The 15,078-nt window shown below is 35.8% G+C and overlaps 1 protein-coding gene across 1 annotated transcript in view; it reads right to left on the bottom strand.

Moving 5' to 3' along the window:
- Positions 1-5,045: 5,045 nt before the first annotated feature.
- Positions 5,046-15,078, bottom strand: part of LOC110465545 — a 29,898-nt gene continuing 19,865 nt past the window's right edge. The window contains exons 2-6 of the mRNA XM_021521451.1: positions 11,766-11,792; positions 10,941-11,175; positions 6,099-6,131; positions 5,664-5,690; positions 5,046-5,308 (exon numbers count right to left, since the gene is read on the bottom strand). Coding sequence (XP_021377126.1) covers positions 5,272-5,308; positions 5,664-5,690; positions 6,099-6,131; positions 10,941-11,175; positions 11,766-11,792 — 359 coding nt within the window. The 3' untranslated portion in view covers positions 5,046-5,271. The remainder of the gene's footprint in view (positions 5,309-5,663; positions 5,691-6,098; positions 6,132-10,940; positions 11,176-11,765; positions 11,793-15,078) is intronic.

The raw sequence follows: 15,078 nt of genomic DNA, 5'->3' as shown, positions 1-15,078 counted from the left end.
AGCCATGATACACAATAAAACATGACTTACACCAGGAAAAGCCATAATGCACAATAAAGCATGACTTACACCAGGAAAAGCCATGATACACAATAAAACATGACTTACCCCAGGAAAAGCCATAATGCACAATAAAGCATGCCTTACCCCAGGAAAAGCCATGATACACAATAAAACATGACTTACCCCAGGAAAAGCCATAATGCACAATAAAGCACATCAGGAAAACCCATGATACACAATAAAGCATGACTTACACCAGGAACAGCCATGCTACACAATAAAGCATGACTTACACCAGGAAAAGGCATGATACACAATAAAGCATGACTTACACCAGGAAAAGCCATGACACACAATAACACATGACTTACACCAGGAAAAGCCATGCTACACAATAAAGCATGGCTTACACCAGGAAAAGCCATGACACACAATAAAACATGACTTACACCAGCAAAAGTCATGCTACACAATAAAGCATGACTTACACCAGGAAAAGTCATGATACACAATAAAACATGACTTACCCCAGGAAAAGCCAGGCTACACAATAAAGCGTGACTTACACCAGGCCAAGCCATGATACACAATAAAACCTGACTTACACCAGGAAAAGTCATGCTTTATTGTGTAGCATGACTTTTCCTGGTGTACGTCATGTTTTATTGTGTATCATGGCTTTTCCTGGTGTAAGTCATGTGTTATTGTGTGTCATGGCTTACACCAGGAAAAGCCATGATACACAATAAAACATGACTTACACCAGGAAAAGCCAGGCTACACAATAAAGCGTGACTTACACCAGGACAAGCCATGATACACAATAAAACCTGACTTACACCAGGAAAAGCCATGCTACACAATAAAACATGACTTACACCAGGAAAAGCCATTATACACATAAAAAATAACTTACACCAGGAAAAGCCATGATACACATTAAAACATGACTTACAGCAGGAAAAGCCATGCTACTCAATAAAGCATGACTTTCACCAGGAACCATAACACACAATAAAACATGACTTACACCAGGAAAAGCCATGCTACACAATAAAACATGACTTACACCAGGAAAAGCCAAGCTACACAATAAATCATGACTTACACCAGGAAAAGCCAACCTACATAATAAAACATGACTTACACCAGGAAAAGTCATGCTACACAATAAAAGATGTATCGCATCAAGGAAAATCATGCTTTTAAAAAATAAGAATAAAATAAAAATATTAATATTAAAGGATATATCATACCTGGAAAAGTCTTGATACACAATAATGGACATGTCACACAAGGATAAGTAATGATACATAAATAATAAAGCAATTGAGCGAGGTATGATTATTTCAGTTGAGGGCTAGGATTCTATAACATAATAAAACCTGAAGAGTTAGCAGTGGTTGGAGTGTTACAGAAACTTAGACCCGAGACTGAGATAACCCGATCTCGCTCAGTTACAGGTAATTGTTTTATTTCTCGCACTTGCTGTAAGCCCTTACTTGCTGTAAGCCCTTACTTGCTGTAAGCCCTTACTTGTTTTAAGCCCTTACTTGCTGTAAGCCCTTACTTGTTGTAAGTCTTTAATTGCTGTAAGCCCTTACTTCCTGTAAACCCTTATTTGCTGTTACCCCTATTTGAAGTAGTGCCGTGTAAGTTGCTGTTCTTTGTTTACTATTTTCTATTGTTTACTGTTCTTTCTTGTTTATGGTTTACTGTGAACCGAGTTTGACTGTATATTTGGTAATTCATTTTTTCTTGAGTTACAGGTGAAATGTATTTTTGGGTAGGAGGGTACCTGCGAACGTCAGATAGGAAATGGATATGGTCCACAGGAAAATTGGTTGACTTGAAAAATTTCCAGCCAGATCAACGTAGTGGAAACACTGACGTTCTAGCGATGTGGAAGCTTGCTGGCCAGTGGAAGCTGGATGATAAATGTGCTCAATCAAACGAGCAACAGAAATACATATGTGACTAATTAATATAGGGCCTTGTGGTGTATATTCACTTTGTATCTGATCTATAACTTAAGTGTTATATATATGAAGTGACTAAATGAGTTTTATATTTTTGGAAGGTAAAATACTATGAGATCCGCTTCTGATGGAAACGTCGTCCATTGGTTAAAATCGATTACACAGGGCCTTGATCGAGAAAATTGATTTGTTTTCTCAAGTCTTAAAGACATATTCAAACTGTTGTAGATCACGTGTGACCAATGTACGTTACTGCTTATACCAGAAGACATCATAACAGGCATCACATGTGTCTTGTGTGGTATATTATTGTTTTCACTGTATGACATGTGTCTTGTGTGGTATATTATTGTTTTCACTGTATGACATGTGTCTTGTGTGGTATATTATTGTTTTCACTGTATGACATGTGTCTTGTGTGGTATATTATTGTTTTCACTGTATGACATGTGTCTTGTGTGGTATATTATTGTTTTCACTGTATGACATGTGTCTTGTGTGGTATATTATTGTTTTCACTGTATGACATGTGTCTTGTGTGGTATATTATTGTTTTCACTGTATGACATGTGTCTTGTGTGGTATATTATTGTTTTCACTGTATGACATGTGTCTTGTGTGGTATATTATTGTTTTCACTGTATGACATGTGTCTTGTGTGGTATATTATTGTTTTCACTGTATGACATGTGTCTTGTGTGGTATATTATTGTTTTCACTGTATGACATGTGTCTTGTGTGGTATATTATTGTTTTCACTGTATGACATGTGTCTTGTGTGGTATATTATTGTTTTCACTGTATGACATGTGTCTTGTGTGGTATATTATTGTTTTCACTGTATGACATGTGTCTTGTGTGGTATATTATTGTTTTCACTGTATGACATGTGTCTTGTGTGGTATATTATTGTTTTCACTGTATGACATGTGTCTTGTGTGGTATATTATTGTTTTCACTGTATGACATGTGTCTTGTGTGGTATATTATTGTTTTCACTGTATGACATGTGTCTTGTGTGGTATATTATTGTTTTCACTGTATGACATGTGTCTTGTGTGGTATATTATTGTTTTCACTGTATGACATGTGTCTTGTGTGGTATATTATTGTTTTCACTGTATGACATGTGTCTTGTGTGGTATATTATTGTTTTCACTGTATGACATGTGTCTCATGTGGTATATTATTGTTTTCACTGTATGACATGTGTCATATTTTGTATTGTACCGTTTTCACTGTTAGACATGTGTCACATTTTGTATTGAACCATTTTCCTTTCTTGACAGGTGTCACATTTGGTATTGCTACTTTTTTTGTCTGTTTGACATGTGTCACCTGTGGTGTCGTAGCAATTTTTCTGTTTGACATGTGTCACATTTGGTATTGTACCGTTTTCACTGTTAGACATGTGTCACATTTTGTATTGAACCATTTTCCTTTCTTGACATGTGTCACATTTGGTGCTGCTACGTTTTTTATGTCTGTTTAACATGTGTCACCTGTGGTGTCGTAGCAATGTTTCTGTTTGACATGCGCCACATTTGGTATTGTACCGTTTCCATGTTTGACATGTGTCACATTTGGTATTTTACGTTTTCACTGGTTGACATGTGTCACATTCGGTATTGTACCGTTTTCACTGGTTGACATGTGTCACATTTGGTATTGTACCGTTTTCACTGTTTGACATGTGTCACATTCGGTATTGTACGTTTTCACTGGTTGACATGTGTCACATTTGGTATTGTACCGTTTTCACTGTTTGACATGTGTCTCATTTGGTATTGTACCATTTTCACTGGTTTACATGTGTCACTTTTAGTAAGTTAACATGCTCGCTGTTGTACTTGTATCACATGCGTATAATACGTTTTCACTGGTTGGTGAATCTCCTTTGGTTTTGTGCGTTAATGTTGTCTGTGAATATCGACAGTAATTTCAGCTTAAAACAGAATGTTTTTGTTTTGTTATCTTTCACCGTCCTTATAGACACAATCTAAACAATACTAATATATAAGATATATGTATATGTATTTCTATCACTAAACCAAATACATTACGGACATACGTATCCAAGTCCCTCAGCTAGAATTGTCTATCCATGGTGTGTTCCTCGGAAACATCGCTTAGTACTTTTGGTTTTGTTATTCCATCAATTATGATGACATTCGGAATCATTTGGTGGTGAACTGATGAAAAAGAGATGACTGAATAACTTAAAAATAGTGTTTTATTTTGTTGAATTCGAATTGATCAGCTAAATGTACGAAGGAAAGGTTTATAAAAACTTATCCATGGATACATACAACTATTCTTAAGCATGCGCTCTGAGATCAAGCGAACTTTTTGTAACTCGCATTTGAGCAAGTGAACGGTTCATGGGTACAGGATCAGGGAGTATACGGATATTTGTGCTCTGACGGCATCGATATTTTTATCTGTTATTATCTGTTATTATATAAGTGCTGGTGTTTTGTAGTAGATATTAGTGTTGTAACCTTGTTTCTGTATTTTTAATCTTAACCTTCTCAGTTAAAGTCTTTCAAAGCAATTCAGTTTTTTTTATCAATGAGTCAATCACATGTGTCCATTTTCCTGTACTTCAGGAAACCGGCTACCTATTTCACTACTGTGAAGTTTTTGAAGAAAGATAACTCTTACATGCAAATACTATGTGTATGTATGGTTTTATTATAAAATGTCAATTTTTAATCGTTTATCGATAATTTATTTTACACAATTTCAGCATTTATTAAATTGATATACATTAATGCAATAATAATCTATGTCAGTATCATTTTTATTGACATTTTTTGTTTCAAAATTCACTCCTTTTTACACAAATTTCCATTTAATATCCTTAAAATTCTAACAACCTATATTTTTTTGGTGGCAGAACATTTTCTTTACTTCAAAGCAATATAGCTACAAAATTTGAAGAAATTCTACTGAGAAAAGGTGACACAAACCTATTAACCTGTTTGCGTTGGAAGTTGAGCGTAAAGAAAGACCAACAAAGAAAGTGACGAATATATCAAAAAAGGAGGCAAATTACAAAACTTAAAAAAAAATCCAGTTTATTTATGATGTATGGTTTGTACATATAACAAATCAGAATTCTCAATATTACATCATTATGACGTGTAAATCATACTCTGGCGTAGAGGTTGTGATCGGAAGTACAGGTCTGGTATAAACGCATGCGCATCGGGGTAGGATGTCGATGGGACCTTCTTCTCCGTGTTCCTATCTTTCGTTGATGATCGTTGTACAATTGGTGATAATTTCAAGGGAGTTTTGCCATGTACTGTACTCTCGGTGGTCTGTCAATAATAAACATATATTTCATTTCATTTTGTCTTTTATGTGTTTGTTTTTTTATATTATCTCAATCTTTTAAATGTTTATAATTACAGTAACTCTATTTAATATGTAGGAATCGTTGTGTTTCACAATCGACTTTTAAACGCGATACACAGAACGTCACTATGTTACCATGAGTTTGTCATGATATAATATGTGGTTAACACAAGTTGATGGTAGCTTTCTCATATCTCAACGCTGAAATGTTTATCTGATCTATTGGATATTAAAAAAGGAGGATACCTATGTATTTCGAATAGTTCTCATTTCGATAAAGTCTATAACAGGATATGAGGCAGTAGTCCAGATACTTACCCTCGTTTACCGGCGTAACCGAAACCACTGAAAAAGACACGAAACGTAATAAACACATATAACACGATACGGTATTAAAATATATCACGTTCGTTAAAGATATTATTATTTGTAAATATTGCAAATTGGAATGTTAACTAATATTCATATAATTGTAGCAGCATAAATGAAAAATAATGCTGATCTCAGATAGTTTGAAATACAAACAAACAAACAATTATTATTTTTTACGATTTTTTGTCTATGGTGTGAGATCAGATAACAATTGATTGATTGTCTATGTACTAAGTTATTAAATTAGGAAGTGTTCTGTTCTTGGTGAAAGTTTAACTCTCTGCAATCACATGGAGAAAAAAAACATTTGTTTTTATCTCAGAAGAAAACTGTAGGTTGATGCAATACACGCTTAATAAACAATTTGCCTTTTTAACTTACCTCCCTTGTCGAGCTGGAGGGAACTGGACAACACTGTAATAGATCAATCAGTCTCGTTTATGAGTAAAATAATACAGGAATCACGAAGTGTGGGGTTATTATATGAGATTTCGAAAGAACATTATAGTGATTTTAAAACGGTTAGTATGTTACAATTGTCAATTAATTTTGTTTCCTAGTATTATACCAATGGGTTTATCTTCATTATACCAGTATGTCTACCGAAATGATACCAGTATGTCTACCGAAATGATACCAGTATGTCTACCGAAATGATACCAGTATGTCTACCGAAATGATACCAGTATGTCTACCGAAATGATACCAGTATGTCTACCGAAATGATACCAGTATGTCTACCGAAATGATACCAGTATGTCTACCGAAATGATACCAGTATGTCTACCGAAATGATACCAGTATGTCTACCGAAATGATACCAGTATGTCTACCGAAATGATACCAGTATGTCTACCTAAATGATATCAGTATGTCTACCGAAATGATACCAGTATGTCTACCGAAATGATTAATAGAATCTTCCCCTACCTTGAGGGTGTGATAGTGAAATCTCCAACCCGAGGGGTGATGTTTTTTGGTTATCTAACCAGAGACTCTGCCGAGGGTTAGACAACCAAACTAATCACCCTGACGGTTGGAGATTTCTCTGTCTACTCTCAAGATAGGGGATGCTTGCTTTTCTCCAATCCTATTATTTCAGTCACAACTCAACCGACAGTGGTGAAAACAAAAATACATGTGGGGTGTGAAAATCGTCATTCACTTTTGATGACGTCACAATTACCGGTGATGCATTTTAATGACGTCACAATTGAACACGTGCTTATAGGCACGAGGCTATCTCTCCCTAGGGGATGACAAGCTGATCTTTCCCGACTAAAACGGGAGACACACCTGTGAAGGGTGGGAGAAAACAATGTTTCTACCAATAATATACCAATGTGTCTACCTTCATTATACCAGCGTATCCACAAAATGATAGCAATGTTTCTACCAATAATATACCAATTTTCCTACTTTCATTATATCAGTATGTCTACCGAAATAATACCAGTGTGTCTACAAAATGATATAGCAATGAGTCTATACATATCATACCAATTTGTCTACCACAAATTAATCAAATGTTAATCACATTTTCGCTAAAACAATGGTTAACTGCCGTATGTAATCTGAAACTCCTTTTTAGCTCCACTATTACACACTTTTCTGTTTTGACAAGTTAATTTTTATTTGAAGTGTATAGCTGTAAAATATACAATGAGGAAATATACACGAAATATACAGTAACAGCGTATGTCCTTGCAACAAATAGAAAAAAAAAATGATAAAATCGAAGTCATTGATAAAAACCTGGACAAGAAGAAATTTAACTCCAATTGGTAGAATCCATATTATTAAATCACTTCTCGTTTCACAATTCAACCATCTATTTATAGCACTGCCAAATCCTGATGAACAATTTCTTTCAAAACTTAATTCTATTATTTTTGAATTTTTGTGGAACAGCAAAACAGACAAAGTCAAAAGAGAACTTATCATCCAAGAATACCTTAACGGTGCCCAAAAAATGATTAATTTAAAAGCATTTATAGATTCATTAAAACTATCTTGGATCAGAAGGCTTTTTCAGACCACAGCTAAATGGAAAGTTATTTTAAAAAGTTAGGTTAACATAGATCTACTAGCCAACTGTGGCAATGATTTTGTGCAAAAATGTCTAAAAAAGTGTAGAAATTCTTTCTAGGTTGATGTTTTCAAAGCTTGGTACCGTTTGAATTTATTAATTGAAAAATATAGTCTTATGAAGGATTCTATATTAAAAACACTATTATGGTTTAACAGAAATATAGCTGTTGGTCAGAAATCATTATTTTTTAAGAATTTTTATGACAAAAATATTATAACTTTAAATGACTTAATAACAGATCAGAATACTGGAAGCTTTCACAGTTTCCAGGAAATTATTCACGAATATCGGGTAAAAACAAATTTCCTCCAGTATCATAGCATTTTGTCAGCAGTGAGAAATTTTATATCTTCAAATGAAATCCCTAAACTAAAACTCCCATATCCTATTTTACCAATGAACATTGAATTATTCCTGAAAAACATAAAAGGCTCGAAAGATTTCTATAATATTTTTATAAAAAATAATACTGTACCAACAGGTAAAAAGAAGTGGAACAAAGTCTTTGACTTGAATGATTCAACATGGGCTCAAATATACAAGATTCCCTTCAGTATTACAAAAAACACCAAACTCCAATGGTTTCAGTACAGAGTAAATCACCATATTTTAACCACAAACTCTTTTCTCTTTAAAACACATCTAGTTATTTCTCCTCTCTGTACTGTATGTAACTCTGAAAATGAAACTATTATACATATCCTGTGGGAATGTCAAGAAGTCCAGAATTTACTAGATAGTCTAAGAATTCTACTAGATGCTCTTTTCATCCCATTTAATTACAATAAACAATCCTATATTTTTGGATTTTTATCTCAAAATTTCAATAACTGCAAAGTTGATAATGAAATTCTCCTTGTTATAAAACAGTATATTTACAAAATGCGATGCTTTCACAACTCCCTCAACATCAATGGACTTATTAATGCATTAAAACAATTTTACGACTTGCAAAACTTTATTGCTAACAGCAATGGGGAAGCTGCCAGGATTTTTTTGAAAAAGATTGGAAAAAATGGGGAAACTTTACCGCGTTGTAATTTTATAGTCTAGCTCTCTTCTCTTCAATGCCGTACAGTGCTTGCTGATTTCTTTCAAAATTAATCAGCTGCTAATATTTACTGCTTCAATCTTGCTAATAAATAGAACTTTAGATAGGAAATAGTGCCATCTCTCTCTCTCTCTCTCTCATAAAAACACATCGCATGGTCATAAGTATTTTGTATGTACGAATGGGTACAAGCAAAATGGGTATATGGTTTAATGATGAATGTCAGTCAGGCAAAGGCTGTGTAATAAGTTTATATTTATGACATGTAGTGAGAAGAGTAGTATGAAATCTGTAAGATGAGTGTTCTGTACAATTATCCATCTTTTCCTGTCATAATTTACAGACTTGTATCTCATTATTTTTCATGCGTATGTGTTTGAAAAATCTGAATAAAATTCTAAGTTACAAAAAAAAAAAAATACAAAAAAAAATAACTGTCAGTAGACACGACTACTGTAAGCATTGTCGCTGCACTCCCTCCAGGTCAGTCAAGTATGGTGATACTGTACGTTTGTTTGCTATGGGATGTAAGATGTATGTAAGTATACACATATTATTGCACTGTCAACCATTTATGTATTAACCGTTCACAGGCAGTAGCAATGATAGACGATTTGACCCAATCGCCAATCAGGTAACCAGGCACATAACTATCATCTACTCACGAAGTAACAATAAATTATATACAGACGTTTATGTACACGGTATATACTTCAGAATGTGCGACAATAACATACGGAATGTAAGGCGACATCGACCAATAAGGCGAACGTGTATATCATTATGTTATAATAGAACACCTACTACTGGGATGTCTTTACTCGGCAGGTAGCGTTCATCTCGCGCAGGGTTCGAGTTTCACTCATTTGTAAATGGTACATGCCGTACATATCGAAACCCAGTTAAAGGTGTTTATTTGAACTCACCATAGTTTTTTAACAATATTTCAATTTATATCAAATCCTGAAACTATGAAACATTAATATGAGATTTATGTTTATCCGCAAATTATTCAGCCAAAAAAACCAAATTGCGTCACAGTATACATTTATCATTTTAACATTACAGTAGTTTCAAAGTTGTATTAGAAGTATCTTCAAAGGCGTGTCCAATAGTAAAGCTTATTCATTGGTGTTTTGGTATGTATCGTACAAATGAGTTCAAACACCAATATTATATGACTGGTGCTAATTCCCAGCCCTGATTGGAGGAGCGACGTCACGTGACGAGTCTGTAAATATGTTACAGACCTCTTTCCATAAATAGAAAAGTGTTACAGACCTCGACCTATATATAGAAACGTGTTAAAGACCGCTACAAAAAACAGTCCGTGGTAATTTCCCAGACAGTCTTTAAATATGTTACCACTCACACTACTGAATTCAACTACAATTCAAATAATTGTTCAAATAATATTTACTTGAAATTAAATATCACATGAATTGAATCTTCGGCCTCTGTGAATATTGTTCAGACCAGGTCCGTAAATCAGGGATAGACCTCACCTGAAGACCATAATTGTATAATATTGCATATTCTTTTGTCAAAATGGTGTTCAACTTATTTTTTTCGATACTTTACGCATATATCATCGCTTAGATTAATAAACGACCAGCTTATATAAGTTGCATACATGTGTTTACGACATGATTGATCCGAGAGTAGTAAATAAGATACCTCAACGATAACTTGTTTACACTACGAACATGGCGATGAGCATTGGAGGAAATACCCAAGCAGTGGGTCACAAAAATAAAGGTTACTGTACAGACAGGGAAACTACAACATAACCTCCTTATTAGTTTTTATTGACTTTGTAACTATATTCTATTCTAAATTAACTTACAAGATACAAGAAACTTTATTTAACGTCGCATACGGGTAAACAATGAACATTAGCTCTTGAGAGCTATTATTGCGACAAACATATGTAAAAATAACAATAACATATTATATTACAAGTAAAGGGAGATAATCTCATATATTAATAAAACAGTAATAATCACCACAGCAAAAGAAAGTATACATATCCCAGGTTTCTAACTTCTAAATTATGAACAATTTATTTCAATATACTAACATTTTGCACTGTCCAGGCATCGTATGGAACTCGACCTTGTCCTCCGACACGGTGTACCGGTACGTGGGGCACTGCTCCCCTATCACGGCCGGACGTTTGTGGGCTATGGCTGGCGCCTTTGTCGTCGTCGATGATGTTGATGGCATTGCAGTCGTCGTCGTCATTTCTTCCGCTTCAAACTCCATCTCGGCAGTCGTGGGTGCTGTGCTGGCGCCATGTTGAGCGGATACCAACCCTATGATAAAGCAACGATGATTTTATCGACAATCAATCTGTGTTTTTTGGACAAAATAGATGTACAGATGAACACAGTTTGTATAATCGTTTTTGCTTTAACAAAAAACTTTGAAACAAGTTATCGCACCTTATATTTATCCCTCCTGTTTGTCCTGATGATAGCGCAGCGAGCATCAATGAGGGGATACACACAGTGTGATTGAACTGTTCCAGTGTACAACTAGGCGTCGTGTAAGGACACCTAATAGAGGCACCGTCTACTCAACTTCGCAATGGTCCGAATTTTGATCATGTTCTAGATTATCAATTGCCATATGGGTGCTATTCAACTCATGGTAGATCAGACATAGCTTTGGGGTGTGTGATTTAATACATTTCTATTGCAAACTAGTCTTAGTGTCTTCTGTGTTATCGCTACGCCCCCATACAATACAGTTTAAGATATGACTCGTTTCCAGTTCAATCAAAATGAAGCATTTAAGATTTTTAATCGATTTCTAACATTCGAAAGTGTTTATTGTTTGAAGTAACATTATCATTTAGAAGTTTTCAAAATGACCGTGCAATATGACAGAGCAGCATACATACCTTTACCTTGAAATATAAGAGTTAAACCTGTAATAAAAAAAAGTTAACAGTTAGACAATGGACATATTGGTACGACATAGCAGGATGTTATTATGTTGAACTCCTAGCCTACAGAAGAGAAATGGAGGTTCCCTATCTATATGCTGGCTGTCTATTGGGAGCCTACAGAAGAAAAATGGAGGTTCCCTATCTAATGCTGGCTGTCTATTGGGAGCCTACAGAAGAGAAATGGAGGTTCCCTATCGAATGCTGGCTGTCTATTAGGAGCCTACAGTAGAGAAATGGAGGTTCCCTATCTAATGCTGGCTGTCTATTGGGAGTGTACAGAAGAGAAATGGAGGTTCCCTATCGAATGCTGGCTGTCTATTGGGAGTGTACAGAAGTGAAATGGAGGTTCCTAACAAATGTCTATCGGGAGTGGATCAAATATCGTTAAAACACGAGTCTGATGGCGTGGGAAGTGCATCCAAAGAATTTACATTCACAAACCATGCACGCGACAGGCCTAGAACCGGCGGAACATCATGTTTACAACATTGTACGGTATAACGTCGCCAAGCATTGGAAGTTACATGTTTGGTGGGCTCACATATCACATGGAAAACGTGACCTAAATGTATGTAAACCGACGATAAGGATCACGATATGTTGTTGTCGACACGGGGGGTCAAATATACGTCCCTAACAATGTACTCGCTTATCTTCTGTGTGTGGTGAGGAAACAATAGGTGTAAATCTGATATATATAATATTGAAGAATACAAAGTAATACCAATACATCATATAGCAAACTGGACTTAGTCAATGATGACACTGGTGTGATGACATTAACAGTTTGAGCATCTCAGGACGGTCCCATGCAATAAGGTCATGTGCTTTTCAAATGTCTGTATATAAACGTTGTCTGTATTTGGCCATAGATGCTACCTGCATTTTTTCGAAAACGATTAAGCGATTTTTGAAGATGTAAAAATAGTAAATTATTTATGGATGAACAACACAAAATTCACAATGCCGATATTAACTCATTACTAATGGATGTTCATACAACAATCCTAGATTTTATCATCACACCCTGAGAACAACATCCTATACCTATACCAACACGTCCTACGGAGAACAATCCTAGATTGTTATCATCACACCCTGAGAACAACATCCTATACCTATACCAACACGTCCTAAGGAGAACAATCCTAGATTTTATCATCACACCCTGAGAACAACATCCTATACCTATACCAACACGTCCTAAGGAGAACAATCCTAGATTTTATCATCACACCCTGAGAACAACATCCTATACCTATACCAACACGTCCTAAGGAGAACAATCCTAGATTTTATCATCACACCCTGAGAACAACATCCTATACCTATACCAACACGTCCTAAGGAGAACAATCCTAGATTTTATCATCACACCCTGAGAACAACATCCTATACCTATACCAACACGTCCTAAGGAGAACAATCCTAGATTTTATCATCACACCCTGAGAACAACATCCTATACCTATACCAACACGTCCTAAGGAGAACAATCCTAGATTTTATCATCACACCCTGAGAACAACATCCTATACCTATACCAACACGTCCTAAGGAGAACAATCCTAGATTTTATCATCACACCCTGAGAACAACATCCTATACCTATACCAACACGTCCTAAGGAGAACAATCCTAGATTTTATCATCACACCCTGAGAACAACATCCTATACCTATACCAACACGTCCTAAGGAGAACAATCCTAGATTTTATCATCACACCCTGAGAACAACATCCTATACCTATACCAACACGTCCTAAGGAGAACAATCCTAGATTTTATCATCACACCCTGAGAACAACATCCTATACCTATACCAACACGTCCTAAGGAGAACAATCCTAGATTTTATCATCACACCCTGAGAACAACATCCTATACCTATACCAACACGTCCTAAGGAGAACAATCCTAGATTTTATCATCACACCCTGAGAACAACATCCTATACCTATACCAACACGTCCTAAGGAGAACAATCCTAGATTTTATCATCACACCCTGAGAACAACATCCTATACCTATACCAACACGTCCTAAGGAGAACAATCCTAGATTTTATCATCACACCCTGAGAACAACATCCTATACCTATACCAACACGTCCTAAGGAGAACAATCCTAGATTTTATCATCACACCCTGAGAACAACATCCTATACCTATACCAACACGTCCTAAGGAGAACAATCCTAGATTTTATCATCACACCCTGAGAACAACATCCTATACCTATACCAACACGTCCTAAGGAGAACAATCCTAGATTTTATCATCACACCCTGAGAACAACATCCTATACCTATACCAACACGTCCTAAGGAGAACAATCCTAGATTTTATCATCACACCCTGAGAACAACATCCTATACCTATACCAACACGTCCTAAGGAGAACAATCCTAGATTTTATCATCACACCCTGAGAACAACATCCTATACCTATACCAACACGTCCTAAGGAGAACAATCCTAGATTTTATCATCACACCCTGAGAACAACATCCTATACCTATACCAACACGTCCTAAGGAGAACAATCCTAGATTTTATCATCACACCCTGAGAACAACATCCTATACCTATACCAACACGTCCTAAGGAGAACAATCCTAGATTTTATCATCACACCCTGAGAACAACATCCTATACCTATACCAACACGTCCTAAGGAGAACAATCCTAGATTTTATCATCACACCCTGAGAACAACATCCTATACCTATACCAACACGTCCTAAGGAGAACAATCCTAGATTTTATCATCACACCCTGAGAACAACATCCTATACCTATACCAACACGTCCTAAGGAGAACAATCCTAGATTTTATCATCACACCCTGAGAACAACATCCTATACCTATACCAACACGTCCTAAGGAGAACAATCCTAGATTTTATCATCACACCCTGAGAACAACATCCTATACCTATACCAACACGTCCTAAGGAGAACAATCCTAGATTTTATCATCACACCCTGAGAACAACATCCTATACCTATACCAACACGTCCTAAGGAGAACAATCCTAGATTTTATCATCACATCCCGAGAACAACATCCTATACCTATACCAACACGTCCTAAGGAGAACAGTCCTAGATTGTTATCATCACATCCTGAGAACAACATCCTATACCTATACCAACACGTCCTACGGAGAACAATCCTAGATTTTATCATCACATCCCGAGAACAACATCCTATACCTATACCAACACGTCCTAAGGAGAACAGTCCTAGATTTTTATCATC

This window comes from Mizuhopecten yessoensis, unplaced genomic scaffold (genome assembly GCF_002113885.1).
Source record: "Mizuhopecten yessoensis strain PY_sf001 unplaced genomic scaffold, ASM211388v2 scaffold11089, whole genome shotgun sequence".
NCBI classification, from domain to species: domain Eukaryota; kingdom Metazoa; phylum Mollusca; class Bivalvia; order Pectinida; family Pectinidae; genus Mizuhopecten; species Mizuhopecten yessoensis.
This window is presented reverse-complemented; position numbering and strand designations above follow the sequence as displayed.